The following is a 23,365-nucleotide window of genomic DNA, read 5'->3' as shown; positions in this document are numbered from 1 at the left end:
GCAGGTTGTATGCATAATTGTACAGACAGTCAAAACCCATTACCAGTACTATTGATATGGAAGATGTAATTAATGTGAACACCAGACATTTTCCATGAAAATAAGTAGCATAAAAATGACATAACCTACATCACTGTACTTAATTATATGTGTAAATGTGTTATTTTAAAAAATAAAATGTGTTTACAGTGTTCCAGTAAATTCACTCTCCTTCCACATCTGGATTTGATCGTAGGAGGTCATATTCAGACTGGCCCTACATTCACAGAAGTTTTCAAATCCAACCAACACGTGCCCCTCTCTTTGGTTTACTGGAAATCCTTCTCCCCAGAGAAATAAAACTCCTCTGCACTCTGGGAGCAGTGCTGTTATTTTTACTATATTTTCCAGCTGCAAACATGGCTCACATCAACAGCTGCCTCAAACTCATTTCCACCATAATCAAGAAACTTTTATAAGGCCAATAACAATCATGATCTCTCATACTTGAGCTCAGTATTAAGCTTTGGAGTCGGTTCTTTAGAGCTGCAGGTATTGCTTAGTGTAAATAAATATAAAAAATCCCAAAGTGATGTATCTAAAAGACAAACATGCTCTTTGACAAAGCCAAGTAAACTCTTCATGACACTTCCTTCATCAGTCTGCTGCTGGAGGGCTGCACCATCAAACTCTTCATCTTCTACGCCGTCACTATGATGATCACCATAGTGGGAGATTATGGAGCCCACAAGGAGAGGAAAGTGGCCCTGATCATAGGAGCTTAAGGGTTTGAGTGCTCTGAATACCATGGGGACCACTGTTGCCTTTACCCTACACATCTCCTTGATCCCTCTGTACTTATCAAGCTTCTTATCTTCCTTCTTCCTGATGTTGCTGTCAGTCGGTATAGCTACGTCTGTCAATACGGCTATCTTCCTCCGCTTGTCCACCAGTACTATGTCCAATTGATTTGTCTGTCTGTATCTGGAAGCCCCACAGGATCTTAGGTCGGTCATTCTCAACCACTGTAGGGGGCATCTCCAATTTTGACCTTGGGACTTTGGTTATGGCGTTCCATGTATGCCCTGTCTGCTGGCATCTTGCACCCTGCTGTTATGTGCTGGATTGTCTCAGAGGCGTCTTTACACTAGCGATGGGATCTCCGGCTCTTTATAGAGAACCGGCTCTTTTGGCTCGGCTCACTAAAAAGAGCCGGCTCTTTCGGCTCCCAACCGGCTCTTCAGGTTATTTTGTTGCTTTAATTAATTTATTATTAACAACAATAGAAAATTATGCACAAAAGGAATTACTGATGTAAAAAAAACTTGGTTTTGTTTACATATGTTTATGTATAAATATATACGGTGGCCCCTACAGACAAAGCACGTACAATCTCCAAAACACATTTCTAGCATTAACTGAACTTCCAAAACTGCTAATCAGGTAGCAAAAGAGCTACCTAGATCACTTAAATTACACAACTGAAAGCATATGTGTATTGTTTGTGTATTTATACATAAGCATTTATATATATTCAAATAATTTGAAAAAGTTTTCATTTACCTGTTACTACCACACACCAAATCCAGTCATTGGTACTTCCTGGCTTGTGCAGCCTCTAAGTAAAAAAAGCTCAACACTGCCCCTAGCATCCTGGAGCACTTCTGTTGGAGTTTGCTTTGGAGTTTGTACGTGCTATGGAGTTTTTACGTGTTTTGGAGTTTGTACGTGTTTTGGAGTTGTACGTGCTTTGTCTCTAGGGGCCACCGTAAATATACTTTTATTCATTCATTCCACATAAAATGTAATAAATAAATCATATAATACAAAAACCAACTATTTACGTTTCAACTTTTAACTATTTAAATTTTCAGCTTTTTCCTTTTAAAAGTGAAACAACACAAAACACTGCAAACCACAACACAATTAAATATAAATTATAATATGAAAACAAAAAGAAGATGCACATTCTCTGTCATATGGACCTGCATGAATAAACTTTCTGAATCCTTTATCATCCACAACCGAAAATAGTTGTGGATGATTACTACACCTTTCTAATGTGAAGTTGTTGTCCCTCTCTCTCTTTCTCTCTCTTTCCCTCCCACTCTGTTCCTGGAGTGTAACTACCGCCCCTCCCCCCTCTGCCCAGCGAAAACCACAAGGCTCGCGTGCGGAGTGAAGCGGAAAAAAGTGTGAGAGAGAGAGGGTGAGAGAAAGGAAAAAAAAAAAAAACAACCCATGGAGCCGGCTTGCGTCGTTCACTTCAAAGACACATCACTACTTTACACAGCCTGCACCTGGGGTCTTGGCTGGTTTGGTAGACCCCAGCCTTTAGGGAGCTTGTTCCTCTGCTGCTATGATTAATGCCTTTTTTGCTGTCTTTCCATCCAGCTTTGTCCAACAACTAGGATTTTTCTGATATCTGCCATTTTCTTTATCTAACAGGGGTGCATGCGTGCTGGGGCCTGTCCTTCCATGGTGGTTCTTCTCCTTTCTCCTCTTCTTTCTCTGATTTCTCATTAATTTACTAAGCACATGATCAGTTGTGGCAATCCTCCTGATGTACTCATGGATCTTTGTTGTTTCATCCTGGATAGTGGTTCTGTGTACTCACAAGTTCTCAGCTTCCTTCCTCCCGCTAAGTGTACAGTCTCTAGGTGCTGGACTTGTCTCATCACATATGGTCAGGAGCTCCCTTGTCTTAATGTGGCTTCTATCGCCTCCTTTGGCCAGCTTATTATCCCAGCAGGGTGTCTGATGGCTGGCAGTGTGTAGATGTTCATTTTTTTTTATCTTGCCCGCCAGCCTTTGCAATCAAAATTATGATCTCACTGTAATGTTGTCTCAAACATTTGCTTTTCCATCAAACGCTATAGAAACTCTTTATAGGCTCCTTTTGCTTGTCTTGTTTTGTTGTTTTGTTTTTACCAATTTATTGATTTCTATTTTTATTATTTTACTATTATTCACAGTACATGTGGAATATAGCAATGTCAGTGATGCCAGGCAGAAGAAAAGACACAAATGAAAAAGAAAATGGGAGAAAATAGAAGAAATAAATAACAATAAGAAAGAAGACAAAGACACAGCACAAGTAGAAAAGCAAAATGGTTCAATCACAATTTTAGAACTGCACAAATGAGGTAAGGGCCTGTGTCTGTGCCTTTGTTTACATACTTGATGAAGAGGGTAAGAAGCCACAGTAATGCAGACCAAGGCCTCATGCCAAAGTGCAAGAACAGAAGCTAATCTTTGCATCGCACACCTGTTATGTAGTCAGGTGATTAAATGTAGAGGGGAGTGGCTGCTCCGTTCAGCTGAGAACGAAACTAAAAGTGAGATCAGTTGACAGAGCAGGAGAAATAAAGCAAGGTGAGTGTAACTGCGACTGCATGTTCTGTCAGAATAATCAAAAACGTTTTTTTGAGTTTCTGACTGTTCTCAAGTTGGAATAAAACTTAAGAAAGTCAGCAAAAATGTTTGTTTGATTGTCTGCCCAAAGGAAAATATTGACTTACTGTGTGTGCGTGCGTGTGTAATTCTTGTGCTACCAGTATTGGGTGTGACAAACATGTTTATTATGATAATTGTTCTGTGCTCATTCTTTGTTTCGCTGCTTTCTTTCTCAGACTAACGATGAGTGAACTGAAGGAACCTGGACCCTCAGACATAAAGTAGGACACTGATTCTTCTGTAAACTAAGGGGAAGATGAATCATTTGGCAGGAGATACTATTATTTGGATTAAAAAGCACAACATAAACTTACTGACAAAGGAGTGAAGGAGTGCTTCTGTTTCATTGTAACTATACACAAGCAAGCACATAAGTACGGTGGGAGAAGTGAGCAGGATAACATAAAAACATGCATTAACGTCAGATTTTATATGATATAAAGGCTGCTCAGTGGAAATTCTTTCTGCTGCTGCTTCAAAGATTTGGATCTGATCAGAAAGACTACACAGGGGACGGTAATAATCAGAGTGTAATACTATTCTCTCAGCACTACACTCTCACTGTTTCTCAGTCCTTACACAGTCATGATCAGAGTTTAGGATTAGGATTGAAGAGGAAAAGATTAAACATTTACTGAAGACATCACATGTTTTAGCCTCATAAACCCAACCCTGAGGGAGAAGAAGCTCAGTACCAAACAACAGGAACATGCACAAGACAAATGTATGATTTTTTCTGTTTGTGTTTCCAGCAGTCAGCAACGCAGACACAGTGCAGAGCTTTCAAGATCCAGCTGTGTGTCTTTGAAGACTAACCAGTCCAAAGATGAAAACCCAATCTTCAGTAAAGAACCTGGACTCTCAAACACAAAGTAAGGCAGTGTTTATTCTGTAAATGAAGCTGAAGACAATTCATGATAAGAGAACCACTGTTGTTTTACAGTAACTCTTAGACCACCTTCACTCAACTCTAACAATGCAAATCTTCTGTGAGGATGTTGAAAATCTGTGTATTTCCCCACACGAAAAAAAACTTACCCACAGCAAGCAGGTCTGGCCCGGATCTGGTATTAAGCCAGCACTGCTGGCTGACTTCTGGTATGATAAGACGTATGTCATCCAGATATGGGCCAGGCCTGGCATAGATGGCACTGTCTATGCGATGGCATGCCATATCTGGCCCGATTATGGTTTGGTTTATGTGGCCCAGGCCCATAGAAAACAGCTCTGGCCAGGATCCGGCATCAAGCTGGCACTTCTGGCTGACGGTTGTTATGGCAGGGTGTATGTCAACCAGATGTGGGCCAGGTCTGGCAATGACGCTCCTGTCTATGCGATGGCATGCCATATCTGGCCGGATTTTGGTTTGGTTAATTTGGCCCAGGCCCATAGAAAACAGCTCTGGCCGGGATTCGGCATCAAGCCGGCACTTCTGACTGACTGGTGTTATGGCAGGGTGTATGTCAACCAAATGTGGGCCATGTCTAGCAATGATGCACTATTTATGTTCCTATTTTCCTATTTTAGTTAGAAGACCCAAATGCCATGTTTGTTTGTTTAGAAGACCCAAATGCCATGTTTGACAGCTTTGTGACTGTACGCTTTATCCAAAACCTAGTGAGGGTTTACTCATCTTTGCCAGTGGGTGGCTGTAGCTCAGGTGGCTTAGTGGTTCGATCCCTGGCTTCTCCAGTCTGCATGTCGTGAGTGTGAATGTGTATGAATGTAGTTAGGAAGCACTCAGTTAAGAGAAAGTGTGTGGTTGGGTGAATGTGGCATGTTGTATAGAGCACTTTGAGTAATCTGGGAGAGTTGAAAAATGTTTTATAAGAATCAGTATGTTCACTGTCTGAACAGAGTTTTGTCATGTTACGTTTGCACTATTATGCACATGTTGTTATTACAAGGCTTAATTAAGGTACACATTAGGCTGACAGCTGGGGCCAGACCTGAAACTGTTCTGGGCCAGCACAGGACCACCAGTGTGTCTGCAACTGGCCTTGTGCTGGCCCATGTGTGGGCCACCTCTGGCAAACCAGATCTGGGCCCACAAAGGGCCGTCATTCTTTGCGGTATGTGGGCCATGTGTAAGCACATCGTGTGGGCCAGATCCGGGCCATACCAATTTTGCTATGTGGGTATCTGATGTGAAAAGCTCACTGATAAACACATCAAGGAGTTCTTCTATTTTAATGTATCTGTATACATGCACAGTTAAATATAAGTAAGCAGGATTTCCTGACATAAAGATCAGATTTTGGATGATAAAGATTTCAAATCTTTAGTCTCTTTAGAGGCATGATGGTTAAAACAAAACAAAGCAAAACAAACAACTGCACAAAAACACAAATTAAGCAATACATAATTATAAACCTTTGTTTTTAGTAGACTTTGTATCCTAAATAGTGAATATAGTATGTACAGTATAGTAAAATACAGTAAACTTTAAGTCTTCACAAATTAGAATATTTGACTTATTCCCAGAAATGCAAACCAAGCTCTTGCTATAGGCAACATGTAGACACTGCAGAGCCCATAGTAATGGGCCATATACTCCATTCTCCTGAAGGATCCTTCAGTGGACAAACCAAGAAGTTGATACCTTCGAAAAAGTGCACAAAATACATGTAGACTGGTTGAGCAAACTTGTTTCAAACCAAGACTTGAGTTTCGAGTTTTAATGTGCTTCTTTAGTTACTTCTTTGTTGACATGGAGGTATGCTTTGAGTCACTGTCATGATGGAAGTCCCAACCATGACCCATCCTCAGTGTTCTGGTTGAAGGAAGGAAGTCCTTGTCTAAGATTTTGCACTACATGGCCCCACCCATTGGCCACTTTTGAACAGTGTTGGGACTAACGCGTTATTAAGTAACGCGTTACAGTAACTACGTTATTATTGTGGCAACGAGCACGGTAACTAGTTATTATGCCAAAATCAGGAACGCGTTAGTCGTTACTGGGATTTAGATAGGGTCGTTACTTCGTGTGATGGCTATCGCGGAGCTTCCACAGATTCAGTAACATTAGCAAGTGGTGGAGGCCAGCAGGTGGATGAAGGAAAGGGGACACAGAAGGAGCAGAGACCCGAGGCGGCCGCCGGTCCAAGTGTGAACTGAACTTCAGGTAAGAAGTTATGACCTGCAGTCTATCTGGGTCAGATATAAACCAAGTTTAGGTGGAGTTTATTTTCGTTATTCTGACTTTTTCCGTACTGCGTACTAGCTAGTATGACGGAGTTTCTATACAGCTGGGTGGGTGCTATGAAGTTAATGATGTTGAACTTTATTTTGTTCATAAGTTATTAGAGTTGCCAACCGTCCTGTCTGGTATTCAGAGAAAATATTACGCATTTCGTATTGAGGTGAAAAGGAACAGTTTGTCCCGTAATTCAGCTACAATGAAAAAGGCACAAAGCTGGAGTTATTCTGTCTTTGCTGCACAGCTGCCTCTTCTTCTTTCATTCTCCCCCCTCCCTCTCCCGTTTCTACTTCAATCATGAAACTGATCAATGATCAGCTGATCGGCTCTCTTGTTTGTTTATCGCCCACTTTGCGCCAAAAGAGGAAACCAGCGTATGTCGCGCTAAACAACAGCAGCACGTTTAAGCTTGATCAGCTGTTGTTAGAATTTATTTAATATTAATTTCTAGTATCAGCTGATGTTTTCTGGAGCCACAGCTGCAAAAAAGCTGCTGGTCATGATATGGTTTGGTTATCTGGTGAGAGGGAAACATGAAGATGAAACCAGGAGATGTCCTTACTGAATCATCAGAGCTGTGATGGAGAAACAGGTTTACCTTTTAGGTAACATGAATGAGTTGAAGGGAAGTTATGAACTGTTTCTGAGAGACAAATAACCCCAGGATCATTTTTTAGGTAGCTGAGAGCTGGTGACTGTGCAGGGGCGGGTCTAGCAAAGTTTTGCCAGGGGGGCCAGGTAGGGCATTAACAGGGAGAGGGGGGCACAAAGAAATACTTTTCTTTCTTATTCTCATTTAAAATATCTAGCTTTTAAAAAATAATTATCTGAATCTTACAACAAATGATTGATAGATTGATGCATATATACCATCAAAACAGTGAACATCACTGTCACAACAGTGTTTATTTTCATTCAAAGGCTTTATGATTTTTCCTATAATGGTGGGCCGGTCTCTAGTCAAAATGCCCGGGACGATTTTCTGTCCCAGTCCAGCCATGTATGCAGCTCATCTGCAGTCTGGTGTTACCTACATCTTCCTATTCAGAAGGCAGAATTTCCGAGTTCTGACTACAATCGAAAGCACCACGACTGCAGTTTTTGTGTTGGATGTAAAAGGCGCACATGACGCTGTGACGTAGGCTAGAATCATGGCAGCAGTCAATGACGGTCCAGGTGTGGGATTTCTCTCATGGAAATATGGACATTATCTTTTCCTTTCTATTGGTAGGTGGCACAGTGCACTTGTGGCAAGTAAGCAAGCTAGAAGACTGGCAAAGTTATGGAAGCAACACATTAACAAGAGAATTCTGAGTAAAACCAAAGTTACTTTCCCTAGTAACTAGTTACTTTGAAAGTAACGAGTAACTTGAAGTAACTGAGTTACTTTCGAGAGAAGTAACTAGTAATGTAACTAAGTTACTATTTTAAAGTAACTTATCCAACACTGCTTTTGAAGCTGTCTTGTACACATAGCAGAAACACAGCCCCAATGCATATTGTTTCTGCCTCTGTGGGGATGCCGTTCTTTGGGTCCTACTCAACATTTCTCTTATACCAAACATGGTTGGTCATGTTGACACCAAAGACCTTGATTTTGGTTTCACCTGAAACAGGACTTTTACTTGAGCCTTCTTGGAATCATTGAGATGCTCAATGACAAACTTAAGATGGGCCATTAAACCCTTCCATTCACTTCCACTTGTCCCATTCAGGGCCATGGGAAAGCTGGAGCCTATCCCAGCTGTCGTGGGTGAGAGGTGGGGTACACCCTGGGAAGGTTTCCAGTCTAATCGCAAAGCTAACACAAAGAGACAGACTACTATGAGCAATTTACAATCACCAATTAACCTAACTCCACTAACTGCATGTCTTTGGACTGTTAGAGGAAGCCAGAGTACTGGGAGAAAACTCGACAAGGGGAAAATTCAGTTTCGAATGGCCCTTAGCAATGGGTCAGACACTCCATGCTCCCGAAGCCCAACAGGAGTTCTTCTTCAGTCTGATGGTTTCCTTCATCTCTGGTGTGTGTAGGTGTGTCCTACTCTATGTGCTAGAAATTTTATGTTCCAGGAAGTGTGAGTTTAACCACATTTCCATGTAGCACATCCAACTATACTCATATCCATTCTGGGTCTTAAATAAGGCTCCAGGCTTGTTCTTGAAAGCTTGCATTTTTCCCCTCTCAATTAAATTAGTCTCTGCAGCCTTTCCATGCTTTGTGATTGGCTCCAACAGCGAACTACAGACTGATCATGACCGTGATATATATTTGTCAGTGCTAGTATCAAATTTTAGCACTTCTGGCTTTACTGTGCTTTGTTTTGATCAGAATAATTGTTCCGTGGTTTTCACAGTGTGGAGGAGCAGATGTCCTGCTGTACTTCCTATCAGGATTTTAAAAAGGATCTGGTCTCTACCAGCTGTGGATGCAGACAGTCCATCACCTTGCACCAGTCTGCTTCATTAGAAGGCTCTTCAAGCATTCAGAGAAACTATGAAAGTAAGCTCTGTCTGATTATTTCATTTCTGAAAGCTGGACTTCTTGTGTTGTTCAGGTATTAAAAGCTAAAATAAAATCTGGTGTCTTGCCAAATGAGCAAAGGACAAAGCACAAAATATACCCAAAGGGCCTTTATTCTTAACAAATTGAATTCTAAAAAAAAGAACAACAATTCAAGTGCATCAGCAACTATAGTGGCTTGTCTTCTTCTAGTGCATTGCATAAAGCTCACTCACAAATGCACAGCTGAAATGGTCCAAATCCATAAATGGTAAGGAAAACCAATAGACTTTATCCGTTAGGCCTGCAAAGTCATTCAGCATTCAACTACACCAACCAGCCTAGAGGGACTGGTTTGGTCCAAAAATCTGAGGCGTAGCCCTCCCCCTTGGTCTGGTTGAGAAGAAACTTCCTTTTCCCTGTCTCCCCCCGTCCATTTTTCTATAACATCCAGTTATAATATATATTTTGCTTTATGTTCATTGATTTTCATTCTTTTAGCAGATAGTCGTCTGCTGCAGAAGTTGTTAGACAAACATAAGGCTAATCTGGAGAGGAGATGTAAATGTTTGACTGAAGAAACAGGAAGTGGAACCCTATTTAACAGGATCTTCACTGAGCTCTACATCACAGAAGGACAGAGTGAAGAGGTTCATACCCAACATGAGGTGTGGCAGCTGGAGACAGTTTCCATGAACAAGGCCCTCCATGACACTCCAGTCAGCTGTCATGACATTTTTAAAGCCTTGCCTGACCAACAGAGATGCATCAGAGTGGTTCTGACGAATGGCATTGCCGGCATTGGAAAAACTTTCTCAGTGCAGAAGTTCACTCTGGACTGGGCAGAAGGTTTGGAGAACCAACGTGTCAGTGTGGTGATTCTGCTTTCATTCAGGGAGCTAAACCTGATCAGAGATGACCGGTACAGTCTTCTGGACCTGCTCCATGTTTTCCATCCAACATTACAGAAGGTCACAGCAGAGCAGCTCACTGTCTGCAAACCTTTGTTCATCTTTGATGGCCTGGATGAAAGCAGACTTTCATTGGATTTCACTAAAGGGAAGCTTGTGTCTGATGTCACACAGAAGTCATCAGTCAGTGAACTGCTGACAAACCTCATCAAAGGGAATCTGCTTCCCTCAGCTCTCATCTGGATAACTTCCCGACCTGCAGCAGCCAATCAGATCCCTCCGATATGTGTTGACAGGGTGACAGAAGTACGAGGCTTCACTGACGCCCAGAAGGAGGAGTACTTCAGGAGGAGATTCAGTGATGAAGAGGTGTCCAGCAAATTCATTTCCCACATGAAGACATCCAGGAGCCTTCACGTCATGTGTAGAATCCCAGTCTTCTGCTGGATCACTGCTACAGTCCTAGAGCACATGTTGACTACAGAGCAGAGAGGAGAGCTGCCCAAGACACTGACTGACATGTACTCACACTTCTTGCTCGTTCAGACAAAGAGACAGCACAAGTACCATGAGGGATATGAGACGAGTCCACAAGAGCTGACAGAGGCTGACAGTGAAGTTCTTCTGAAGCTGGGGAGGCTGGCCTTTGAAAATCTTGAGAAAGGAAACATAATGTTCTACCAAGAAGACCTGGAGCAGTGTGGTCTGGATGTCACAGAGGCCTCAGTGTACTCAGGAGTTTGTACAGAGATCTTCAAACGAGACTGTGTGATATTCCAGAAATCAGTCTATTGCTTTGTTCATCTGAGTATTCAGGAGTTTTTGGCTGCAGTCTACATGTTTCACTGTCATACTAACAGAAAAACAGAAGTGCTGAAGCATTTTCTAGGGAATGGTGAACATGTATATTGTGGTGACATCTCGTCTTTAGATGTCTTTCTGAGCAGAGTCATGCAGAAATCCCTCCAAATTAAAAATGGACACCTGGACCTGTTGGTCCGATTCCTTTATGGTCTCTCTCTGGAGTCCAACCAGAGACTCTTACGAGGTCTGCTAGGCGAGACAGAGAGCACTCCAGAAATTATACAGCGAATCATCAGCAACCTTTGCAAGATAACCAATGAGAATACCTCTCCTGACAGATGCATCAACATCTTCCATTGTCTGATGGAAATGAATGAACTCACGGTACATCAGGAGATCTTGGAGTTTCTGAAGTGCAAAAACGGATCAGAGAAGGAGCTCTCTGAGATCCACTGCTCAGCTCTGGCCTACATGCTGCAGATGTCAGAGGTTTTGGATGAGTTTGTCCTGAAGAAGTATAACACATCGGATGAGGGACGAAGGAGACTGATTCCTGCTGTGAGGAACTGTAGAAAGGCTCAGTGAGTAAATATCTGATTAACATTGTAAATCAATGTAAATTTGTAGCTAAGGTGTTCAAAAGTTCTTACTATAATGCTCACATTGTTCTTTCTTATAATTCCATTTTTTCTATTGCAAACAATACACTGGTTAGATTTTCACAGATGCTGTTGAGCTGCTCTGAAAATGTTGTTTGTTTTTTAAGTAAGAATTACTGTAACAATGCATTGTAACGACGCATTACTGTTTGCTTACAAACTTTAACTAATTACGACCACAGTAAATAGACTAAATGTGAAATTGCACTAAAATCTTCAGGTCTGAGAGAGACTGAGGAGAATTATTGTTTCATGTTACACATGTTAACACAAATCTCTATCCCAGGGGTAGGGAACATTAGTCCTCGAGAGCCGGTGTCCTGCAGGTTTTAGATCTCACCTTGGGTCACCACACCTGAATCAAATGATTAGTTCATTACCAGGCCTCTGGAGAACTGCAAGGCATGTTGAGGAGCTAATTTAGCCATTTAAATCAGCTGTGTTGGATCAAGGACACATCTAAAACCTGCAGGACACCGGCACTCGAGGCCTGGAGTTCCCTACCCCTGCTCGATCCTAATGAGGACACAGTTAACAACTTTATTTAATGTCTGTGTTTTTGTTGTTAATGTTTAAGCATAGCATCAAAAACAAAAAACAAAGATGAAATCTTGTGCAAAGAGACTTAAAATAGGCATATTGATTGTACCTAGAAATTGAGGTTACAGTGCTACAAGCCTAACTGCTCATCAATATTGATTGATTGATTGATTGACGCAGCACGGTGGCACGGTGGTTAGCATTGTTGCCGCACAGCAAGAAGGTCCTGAGTTCAATTCCAACACCAGGCCGGGGTCTTTCTGTGTGGAGTTTGCATGTTCTCCCCGTGTTTGCGTGGGTTCCCTCCGGGTACTCCGGCTTCCTCCCACTGTCCAAAGACGTGCAGCTTGTGGGGATAGGTTAATTGGATAATCCAAATTGTCACTAGGTGTGAATGTGCGAATGAATGTGAGTGCGAATGGTTGTCTGTCCCTTCTGTCCCTGTGTGTTGGCCCTGCGACAGACTGGCGACCTGTCCAGGGTGTACCCTGCCTCTTGCCCTATGACAGCTGGGATAGGCTCCAGCGCCCCCCGCGACCCTGAAAAAGGATAAGCGGAAGCGAATGGATGGATGGATGGATGGATGGATGGATGGATTGATTGATCATACTTTATTCATCCCGAGGGAAATTGGGTTAAGGCTGCCAGCTGTGGCAGCGTCATCTTACCCTTCCAACCATACATACATTACACAAACATCACATGGGGAAGACAGGTCAGAGGGGTATAACATGGAAAAAGCACAACATGAGGAAAGATAAGGAGAAAAAAATAACTCCCCCAGACTGAGCTGCAATAGGGAGATCAGTTTGAGAACAGAAAAAAACACCTCTCCACATAGCATGAAAAAACTCTTAATACACCAAAGAAACACATGACAAGCAACAGGGGTGGGTAAAGGGTGAGAGACAGCCAATGTAGACAGTACATCCGGGCCTGCAGCCTATGCGCTGTTCTCCTTGATCCACTGTCAGCATCGGAGGGGAATAAGTGTCGAAGGCGTTTGGAGCGGGAGGGGGGTGAGTGTACTGTACATCTGAATGTGTATATATATATATGTGTGTGTGTGTGTGTGTGTGTCCAGAGTTCAGCTGAGACAGTGTCCTTCGCCCTGCCAGGCTAAGTAAACAGTCTTCCAGCTAGGGCTGGGCGATATATCGAGTTTTTTAAAAATATCGATATATTTTTATACGAGATATAAGATGTGACAATATCCTTTATATCGATATAGTCTATGTCACGTTATAATTATACTTGTGTAGCCACAAGTTTGCCTCTCTTTCGTCCACTTTTGTCTCTACGCAACGTTACTTCGCCTCTCCTCTCTCCTTCACTGAACACAACTCCCCCTCCTCCCCCATTGCTTCACCTACAGGCAGCGACAAGATGGACACGGCAAATCTCCTTTAACGAGTTACTGCGCATCGCCCCGTCGGTGGGGCTGGACGGCGTTAACGTGTTAACGAGCTAACCACGCTAACGCCGTGCAGCCCCTCCTAAAATCCTTTCATTCTCTCAAAAGTTGACAGCGTGCCTTATGTATGAATTCTGGTTGTGCTTGATGACCGCAAACCGATTTGAAGTGGTACAAGGTGTGCAGAAATCTGTCAAAAAATGTTTTAGTACAACTTTGGTAAGCTACGGAGCTGCACCACTTGATGGATTGTCGGAGCATTACGGCTACAGAGGAACCTCGGGGAGTGATACGTACTGTGCTTCAACGTAATATTACCATATTGTGTGTGTAAATGGCACCTATTCAGAGACATGGTTACAAAGCGGATTTCAAACTCCAGGCTGTCAGTCACGCAGGAGATGTTGGGAACAGAGCAGCTGAGAAATCTGGCTTTGTTATTATGCTCAGCGTCTTTTAGTTTACATTTTGACTGCACAATTGTGAGCTCTTTGTTATGCACAAAAACAACATTGTTTTATTTTATTTATGGAGCATTATTATTTAATAAATGCTTATAATTTATTTTTGAGTAATTTTTTCATGTACATCTATGCTGTATGTTAATAAAAGTGCCTGTGTGGGACACCGCTTTGACTAAGAACTCTCTTTTTGTTCTTACTTTATGGCTTTAAAAAAATATCGAGATATATATCTTATATCGCCATCCAGCTAAAAAATATCGAGATATGAATTTTGGGTCATATCGCCCAGCCCTACTTCCAGCCAACCCAGGTGGCCTTGCATAGAATGTGAAGAACAGTCTAAACACAGTCGTTATCAGGGTGTTTTTGTTCAGCTCCAGCCTTGAGACCGCAGCTGGCGCCAAAGGGGTATCCGCATGAAGTGATGGTGTTTTTTTTTCTTTAGTGCGAACAACTCATATGAATTTCAAAGCTGTTCTAACAGTCCAACACTGGTCTCTCAATCTCCCGTTGGAGAGCCGTGAGCTTCTCCATGATGTTATCAAACTTACGTTCCGTGGTCTCGTCATTCTTGTGCTCAAAGAGCCGATTCTGAGAACTCACGAACGCAGTGAGCTTCTCCAAGATGTGATCCAATTTGCGCTCAGAGGTGTTATTCCGATTTTATTGGTACTACTTGAACTCCGCCTCTGGCTGCACATCGTATACTTCACTAGGTTTGTGTAAGCATTCTGTCTGCAGATGTGTGGAAAGAGCTGATATTAATTTGTCTCTGTCTGGATTCAGTTTGCACCATTGTGCTCTTTTTCTTTTGTTCAATAACATCTTACTTTGGAACATGCCACACAAAACACTAGTTCTTTATAATAACTTGTTCTGTAATATGTGTCATCACAGACTTTCTGGCTGTAAACTGTCAGAGACTCACTATGCAATCGTGGCCTCAGCTCTCATGTCCAACCCCTCCCACCTGACAGAGCTGAACCTGAATGGAAACAACCTGCAGGGTTTAGAATCAAAAAACCTTTTTGCTGCTCTGGAGAGTCCAAACTGCAGACTGGAGACTCTGAGGTTAGTTCACTGATTACTATTTCTGAAGATATTTCAATAAATTGAACTGTAAAGCTTTCCCCTTATAACCTGACTCTAGAGCTGTCAGATGGAGTGACCCATCTTTTTCCAGTTCCTTTACGGTATGTTGGTTTTGGGTATCCAGGACTCGAATTTCGGCACCAGATTGTGCACATAGTTTAATAGGTTAAATCCTACACTCTACATTACCTGATGCAATGCCATGTGTCAGGTTGTCTTGCCTTTAGTTTCTTCATGTGGTGTTCTGCACTAACAGCTCCCATACAGACCTCCATACTCAGAGACTGAGAAAGTATATATACAAGGGGAAGATTAGGGAGTGGAGACAGCTGGGAAACATGGTGGAACAAATTAGACATAAGAGGAAAGGGAAGCAAACCGAACGTTATACACAAGAGACAAGGACTATCAAAAGGAAAGAGGAAACCTGACAGACACAGTACTCAAAACTTAAAACAATGATATTTTGTTTTGTGATTTTATTTGCTGGGGTGCTGGAATTTATTTTACATTTTTTTAATTTAATACTCAAATGTTTTTTAAATGTATCCATCACAAATTTCTGAAATTAATTTTTATGCTAAGACCAGTTAAATATTCAACTCAGTCAATAGTTTTAAAGATATACATGTTTAATCATTAACTCAAATTTTAGAGTGCAAAATAAAGGCCAGAAAGTAAATTGACAGACCAACCAAAATATATTTTGAAAGGTATTCTGTATGTATGAGTATGCACCAGGAGGGGAATAGATAAGAACTAAAACTGGCTTCATAAACATGGTTGATAAATAATCTGGATTGAAAAATTGCAGCCACTCCTCCTCAACCTGTGCTTTTTTATTCTAGGGTCTACCTTAGAATATAAATTGCCTTGAGGTGACTGTTTTTGTGGTTTGGCTCTGTATAAATAAAATCTAATTGAACTGGACTAAATTTGAGGATTCTGAAAGTTAGTTGAACTCAGTATACTGATTTATACAAACTAAATTTTCATCATACCATAACCAGGTTTCTGTAAGGCAGAAAAAATCAATATGTTGAACAATTATTAAATCATTTACTCACAGTAACTTAGAGAGATCTAATGTTTAATAGTCCACATTTAATTGTTTTAGTTTTTGAAGCAGTTTAGGGTGTTATATTATTATTTTTTAATATGCTCATTTTTGGTTTGTTTGATGATGATCTGAGAGCAGACACAGTCTCTGTGGGGATAAAATAAAGAGGGAAACTTCAGAGAGGTGTGTGAGACTGCAACTCTCTTTCCTGGTACCAAATCAGGATGATCACTTTGTTATTAATTTGACCAAATGATGAAATGATGTGATAGAAATGATGTCATTTATATCTAAAGTAGGATGAATGCCAGCTTTCCCCACAAGACCGGTTTTTCCACAGAAAGCTTCACAATTCTCTATGAAACCCATGTCTATTATTTTTTTCACAAAGGACTAGGTTGGTGTGCATAATATTGTTTGAATAATAGGTCAGTGTAATATTAAAACTAAAGAGATAATTTAAAATCACTTTATATTTAAAGTATGACAAATATGCAATTAAAAAAATAAAATAGGAAGGGGCCAAACACCTTTTCACGCTCTGACCAAACATGAGTATAAAAGTGAAAGTGAAAGAAAGACAGATACTAAGTACTCGTTTGATTGAGAGAAGGTAAAAATATTATAATAACGTGTTTTATTCCCGATTCAGTTTGGAGAGCTGCAGTTTGTCAGCAATCAGCCATGTTGCTCTATTCTCTGCTCTGAAATCAAACCCCTACCATCTGAAAGATCTGGACCTGAGCTACAACAACAACCTGGATGATTCAGGACTGAAACAGCTGTGTTGTTTTCTGGAAAGTCCACACTGTAGACTGGAGTCTCTGAGGTTAGGCCATTTACTCTCTGTTACTATTATAAATTTCATTATTAATTCATTTCCATTGTGTAGCATCCATTTAAAAATCAACGTTTTATTGGAATATAAATTGCTCTGTGGTCACTAAAGACTAGTGTTGGGCACAGATATTAAAATGAATAGCCACTGTTAGTTATTAAATTAAATAAATGTTTCATATGCCTGCTAAACAGTCACATCCGTATACAGAAGATTCCCTGAACTTCAAATTACCAACCTTTCCACATCTAATTTGTTTATTATTGTTTTATTCGTTACTTAGATTGGAGCTCAGCGGTTTGTCACCGAAAAGCACTGTTGCTCTGGTCTCAGCTCTGAAGTCTAACCCCTCCCATTTGAAAAGATTGGACCTGGCCTTTAATGACCTGCAGGATTTAGGCGTGAAACAACTATATGGTTTTCTGGAGAGTTCAAACTGTAGACTGGACATTCTGAGGTCAGTTAACCTATTCTGTGACTACTGATAAACCTAAATTTGATAGACTTCCATGAGTTCCATGTATAAATGACCAAAATATACTGTATGTTATCTGCATGTTTTATTCTCTATTTAGATTGGAGCTCTGCAGTTTTTCAGAGATTGGCTGTGCTTCTCTGGTTTCTGCTCTTAAATCCAATCCCTCCCACCTGAAACATCTGGACTTGGGTGGAAACGCGATTCAGGATTCAGGAGTGAAGCAGCTGTGTGGTTTTCTGGAGATTCCTCTATGTAGATTGGAGACTCTGATGTCAGTTTGCTTACTGTCTGCTATCACAAAATCTTATAATTTATGTGTATAGTATAGTTAATTTCCTCCTTCAAAACTGAGGAAAATGATAATGATTAATGAATAAGAAATTCTTACTGATGAGGGAAAGTATGGTTTATGTGCAAATTTAAAAACTGTCCATATGTGGCTGAATTGTATCTGATTTTATCCACATTTTTTTTCTTTGTTCAGTCTGTGGTGCTGCAGTTTGTCAGAGATCAGCTGTGCTACTCTGGTCTCTGCTTTAAGGGCCAACCCCTCCAATCTGAAATATCTGGACTTGGGTGTAAATAAGCTGCAGGATTCAGGAGTGAAGCATCTCTGTGGTTTTTTGGAGATTCCTCTTTGTAGACTGGAGACTCTGAGGTCGGTTCACTTTCTGTAATTCTCTAATACATAATTACATTATGGATACACACAGATACAAAGAAAATCAGAAATTAGGGATTGCTCATTTAATAAGGACAAATAATGTTTAGCTAAATCAGAATCGTTAGAATCTTTTTTTATATTGTCATTATGCAAAAAACACACTGATATTATATGCTGTTCTATTCAATGCAAAGAAAAACAAGGAAAGCAAAGAAAGCAATCTATTCATAACAATATAGAAATAGAAAATAAGAGTTTCTAATAAATAAATACAGTATAAGCATGATTAAATATGTACATATTTAACCTCCTAAGACCTGAAATCTTCCATGGCATGCATTTTTGATTTCTCTCTTTGATTTCTGATTTCTCTTTTGTTTCTAAGAAAAATGAGCACCACATATGAGGATATTCGTTTTAAATTTCGATAGAACAGTAGCAGTATAATGTCCTCGTAAGTGGATATCAGGCCCTTGTAAAGCAAAATTGAGTATTTTGGTCTAAATAACCCAAAATGTGATGTCCACATATGTGGACGCCAGGTCCTAGGAGGTTAATATGTACATATTAACATATGTAGATATGTGTGTGTGCTTGATTATTGATTGCACAAGTTTGAGAAGTGGACATACAACCCTAACAACATACAACTGATAGAGTTGTTTCGGTGGGTGCGAGTGCAATCATGGGTGTAGCGTATACAGTAGGGGACTTAGCACACATCCCTGTTTTAAGTTGACGTTGAGGCTGAGTGTTGGGGAGAGGTGAGACCCTACTGTGACTCTATGTGGGTGAGTTTCTGAGAAAGCCACTAATGCAGAGGCAAATGAAGTGTGGGAGGCTAACGTTGATAAGTTTTGTTATCAGTCTCTTAAGGATGATTTTGTTGAATGCCAAGCTGACGTTGATGAAAAGAAGCCTGGCATAAATATCCTTGTATTCCAGATGGGTCAGGGTCCTGTTTAGAGCTGTGGCTATGGCATCGTCTGTTGATCTCTTATCCCTGCATGCAAACTGGTGTTGTCGAATATGGGTGGAAGTCCTTGGATGATATAACTTTTGGCCAGTTTCTCAAAAGAAGTGGTTCATGTTCTGAACTTGAGTGACAACAACCCGAAGCACAGCGTCACTATCAACAGCATTGGGTCTGGGTTTGTAGTTAATAAGTCAGCCACAGCCGACTCAAGTTGTTGCTGTGGAGGTAGTCCTCAATTTTATTATTATAATCCAGCCTGGCCTGTCTGATGCCCTTTTTTAGATTTACTCTGGCTGAACTGTACAGTTCCACATGACCAGACTTGAAGGCAGTGTTTCTGTTCCTCAACAGGGTCCTAACTGCACTTGCCTTCCAAACCTTTGGTTGGCATACACCCAGATGCCGTGGTGATGGTGTCTGTGCAGTACTAGATATAGCAGAGTATAGATGTGGTGTACTCCTTCTGGTAGGCAGGCTGGTAACATAAACAAGGATATTTGGTCCAACTAGCACAGGTGGGGTGTTGTTATGGTGCTGTATCCTTGTTTAATGTTGGAGTAGACTTTATTCAGTAGCTTTTCCCACGTGCAGTACAGTTTACATACTGACAAAAATTGGGGAAGTAACCTGAACACATTTGATATAATTTATCACTGATTATATGTAGATGTTTTATTGTTTATCCAGTCTGAGGAGCTGCAATTTGTCAGTGATCAGCTGTGCTGCACTGGTTTCTGCTCTGAGGTCCAGTCCTTCACATCTAAGAATCCTGAACCTGAGTGACAACAACCTGCAGGATTCAGACGTTAAGCAACTCTCTAAACTTGTGAGGAGTCTACACTATAAACTGGATACCCCAAGGTTAGTAAAGGTTGATTGGTATTGTACTAAACACAGTTATTATGAAAGGTCAACACATATATAATCAAAATTTTCTTGTAAATCTCTATCATCCAAGTGTTGGCTTTGAATTAAATTAGTTATTAACTAACTAATTAATTATTTTACTTTTTTCCTTTATTTGGCTTTCATTTATATCTTGTGTAAATGTTATTATTTAGTTCCAATCTATAGCACTTAGCATCAGCTATGTTTGTTTTAAGGTTCTTTATAAATAAAAATGATGATGATGATGGCTTGACATTAAATATCTCCCTCTGCTGGTTTTGCAGCCTACTGTAGCTTTTGTTGTGAGCATGTGTTTGAGTTGTTGTAAAGATGATTGCTGTTTTTGTGTTCAAGTCTAAGGATATAAACTTGGATTGTAGCTGACAGTCTTATAAGATTTAAAGAAACAGGTTCTCATTCATCAGAGTGTGGGAGCATAAATCTGCGGACTGTTGTTCAGAGAACCACTGTTACATTTAATAATCTAGTATCTGCATCTAGTCTTCATACAGAGCAGAAGTTCTTTTGAAGTTCAGAGTTGCATTTGCATTTTTTTCCCCGTCAGTGGCTTCATCTAGATATATTCAGTGAGAGCCTGCATGTTTATTTATTAGCTGATGAGATGTTCATTAATGCACAGAAACTCTTTGTTTCATTTAAACAGCAAGAATCTCATCATTAAAGTGCAATGAAGTATTAAAGATTCTCATCGGTTCATTTCCACTGTGAATTTGAGTGAAACAAACTTGATGTAGAAATTCTGTGTGAAGTTCAATATATTCACTCCAACATCTTAACATGAGAGCTGAGAGGACAGCGGTTACACCGCACATTTGCTCCTCTGCTGCATGTTTTACTGGAGGTGCTTCATCAACAAAGCGAATAAACTGAGTTTCCGTAAACAAAATATTAATCTCCGGTTCTTCTCTGATTTACAGCTGGGAATGATGATCTTGGCAATGGTGACAGTGTATGTGAGTGGATGAGCTGTGTCCTGATCATCCCGAGAGACTGAAGCAGCAGCAACGTGTGCGTTACTGGGAGGTGAAATGGAGAGTTAAGCTTCATCCAAAGAGAAGAAGTCTAGATGACTGTTAGTGCTGGAGCGTGAACTCTTCTAAGAGTATGCTAAGTGTATTCTTCTAACAGCTGCACTGAAGAAAAAACGCATCAAGGGGGAAAGGGACACAGTTATTATTAAGGGGGAAAGGGACACAGTTATTATTATTATTATTATTATTATTATTATTAGTAGTAGTAGTAGTACTATTATAACAACCAATGATCAATTTTACAAATATAAGTATAAATGAAAAAATATGAATACTGATGCTTTTAATGAAGGACAATGTAAATACTGGTGTAAGTATATACTCATATAGTTAGATATCATTCTTTTTATTTAGTTTTTTTTTTTCAAATAAGTACTTTCAGTTTAACTTCATTTTAAATGTTATTCAGCTTTTGCTTTATGTTCTGTGCTATAAATAAATCTATCATGATACTACAACACTTCAAACCACAACAATGTGTTGGTTATTTTAACATAGGCAGATAGATTTTAAAACAATTAAGAGTTTATTGTATTATATGTCTTCACTAATGGACAGCTTAAATGGCATTCTGACACAATCATTTTCGTCCATGGTGGCGGAAGCTACCCCTTCAGTAGCTCCTGCTTGCATTATATTCTTTATTGTCATTACCTGATGGAACATAAAGATGTTAATAATTCAATTTAATTCAATTTTATTTGATTTATACAGTGCCGAACTACAACAACAGTCGCCTCAAGGTGCTTTATATTGTAACGTAGACCCTACAATAATACATACGGAGAAAGACCCAATAACCATATGATCCCCTGTGAGCAAGCATTTTGGCAACAGTGGGAAGGAAACACTTTCTTATAACAGGAAGAAGCCTCCAGAAGAACCAGTCTCAGGGTGGGGCTTCCATCTGCCTCAACTGGTTAGGGCGAGAGGAGGAAGACAGGATAAAAGAAAGGAAGAGAGCCAGAGATTGATAACAAGTATGATTCAATGCAGAGAGGTTTGTTTTGTACTTTCAGTCTTCAATTTCTTTGGAAAGCTGGTTCTATATACTTTGTTTAAAAAAAACAACAAATCAATGATTTCAATGGGAAAAAAATCATCCAGGGTATCTGCACTGGTGTTGACTGGGTAATGTCTTAAGAACAAAAGGATGTATGAAGATCAACCGTCAGTGGGCTGAATTTCAAAAAGACCCCTGAAATCAAAGTGATGCAACAAAATGATGCCTGATAATGTCAGGGCATGCTTCTAGTCAGATGATGTATAGTGCTGTAAGGATTTTCTCCCAAGCTGGACCAGGGAATCACTGAGCTCCTTGACAGACTGAGGTGCAGCCTGGTGCCATCGGATGGATCGAAACATAACGTCCCAGAGGAGTTCTATTGGATGTAGGTCAGGTGAGGGAGCAGTCAGTGGTAGGGATGGGTACTGGTATCCCGTGCCATTATGGCATTTTTTGCTGAGATGTCATACACTTTGGATTCTAGCCAATCATTTTACCTTTGCAAGGATAGTAGGCGAGCCCAGGTACATATGTTCTTTTAGAGCAGAGCTACAAAGTAAAAATGCCCAAGGCGAAGCAGTCAAAAGTCTGGCTGTACTTCAGAGCAAAAGATGCAAACTCAGCAGCCTCCAACAAGTGCTTTAAGGTGATACTGTGATACTGTGCAAAGGAGGTAACACCTCGAATCTGATGACGAACCTGGCGACGTATAGCATTTTGTTAACCCTTTAAGACCTACCATAGAACCAAGTTCGCCAGAGCTTATATTATATTTTTACATGCTGTGGAGCCATTTTTGGGAGTATTTCAAGTTGCTATACATCAATACAACCATTATAGCCCAAACTTTAATAATATGTCTGCATTAGGTGCATAGTAATTACATAAATTGCAAAAAAGTGCAATAAACTACAAAAAAATTGAAAATCGTTTTTGTTTTTTTAACATATATTTCTAGTTAGAGAAATTTAAGAGGCTTATCCCTCAAAACTGTAAATACAAAAAAGTTACACAAACTAGTTTCCCACCACAGGAAATTTATTTTGAGTGTCTTCATAGTTTTATTTTTGAAATACACCAATTTTTATATACTGCAGGAAAAACGAAAATAAATATTATAGTGCAAATTTGCAAAATAACAGCATATGCATCAAAATAAACTATTTCCAGCAGTGCAATATGAGTCCTAAGCATCCCAGAAACGACACAGAAAGTCATAAACTCAAACATAACTTTTTAAAACACATAACAAGTAAAACACAAGCTCATAAGGGCCCGATCGTAAAAAACTACATTTCCGCAAAATGACGTCACTTCCGGTTTCGGGCAGGTCATGCGGTCATGTGATAGTTCGCGCTGATGGACGTAGGAAGTGTTACAAA

General features: G+C 40.3%; 1 protein-coding gene across 1 annotated transcript; it reads left to right on the top strand.

Moving 5' to 3' along the window:
* Positions 1–3,218: 3,218 nt before the first annotated feature.
* LOC113009730 (protein NLRC3-like) lies at positions 3,219–21,279 on the top strand. Its single transcript, XM_026148207.1, has 12 exons — positions 3,219–3,354; positions 3,612–3,656; positions 4,188–4,307; positions 8,992–9,137; positions 9,639–11,433; positions 14,827–15,000; positions 16,734–16,910; positions 17,203–17,376; positions 17,495–17,668; positions 17,882–18,055; positions 19,725–19,898; positions 20,864–21,279. The coding sequence occupies exons 2-12, from the start codon at positions 3,619–3,621 to the stop codon at positions 20,871–20,873; spliced, it is 3,156 nt and encodes a 1,051-aa protein (XP_026003992.1). The 5' UTR covers positions 3,219–3,354; positions 3,612–3,618; the 3' UTR covers positions 20,874–21,279.
* Positions 21,280–23,365: the final 2,086 nt, after the last annotated feature.

The sequence above is a fragment of the Astatotilapia calliptera genome, chromosome 17 (assembly GCF_900246225.1).
Source record: "Astatotilapia calliptera chromosome 17, fAstCal1.2, whole genome shotgun sequence".
NCBI lineage: Eukaryota > Metazoa > Chordata > Actinopteri > Cichliformes > Cichlidae > Astatotilapia > Astatotilapia calliptera.
This window is presented reverse-complemented; position numbering and strand designations above follow the sequence as displayed.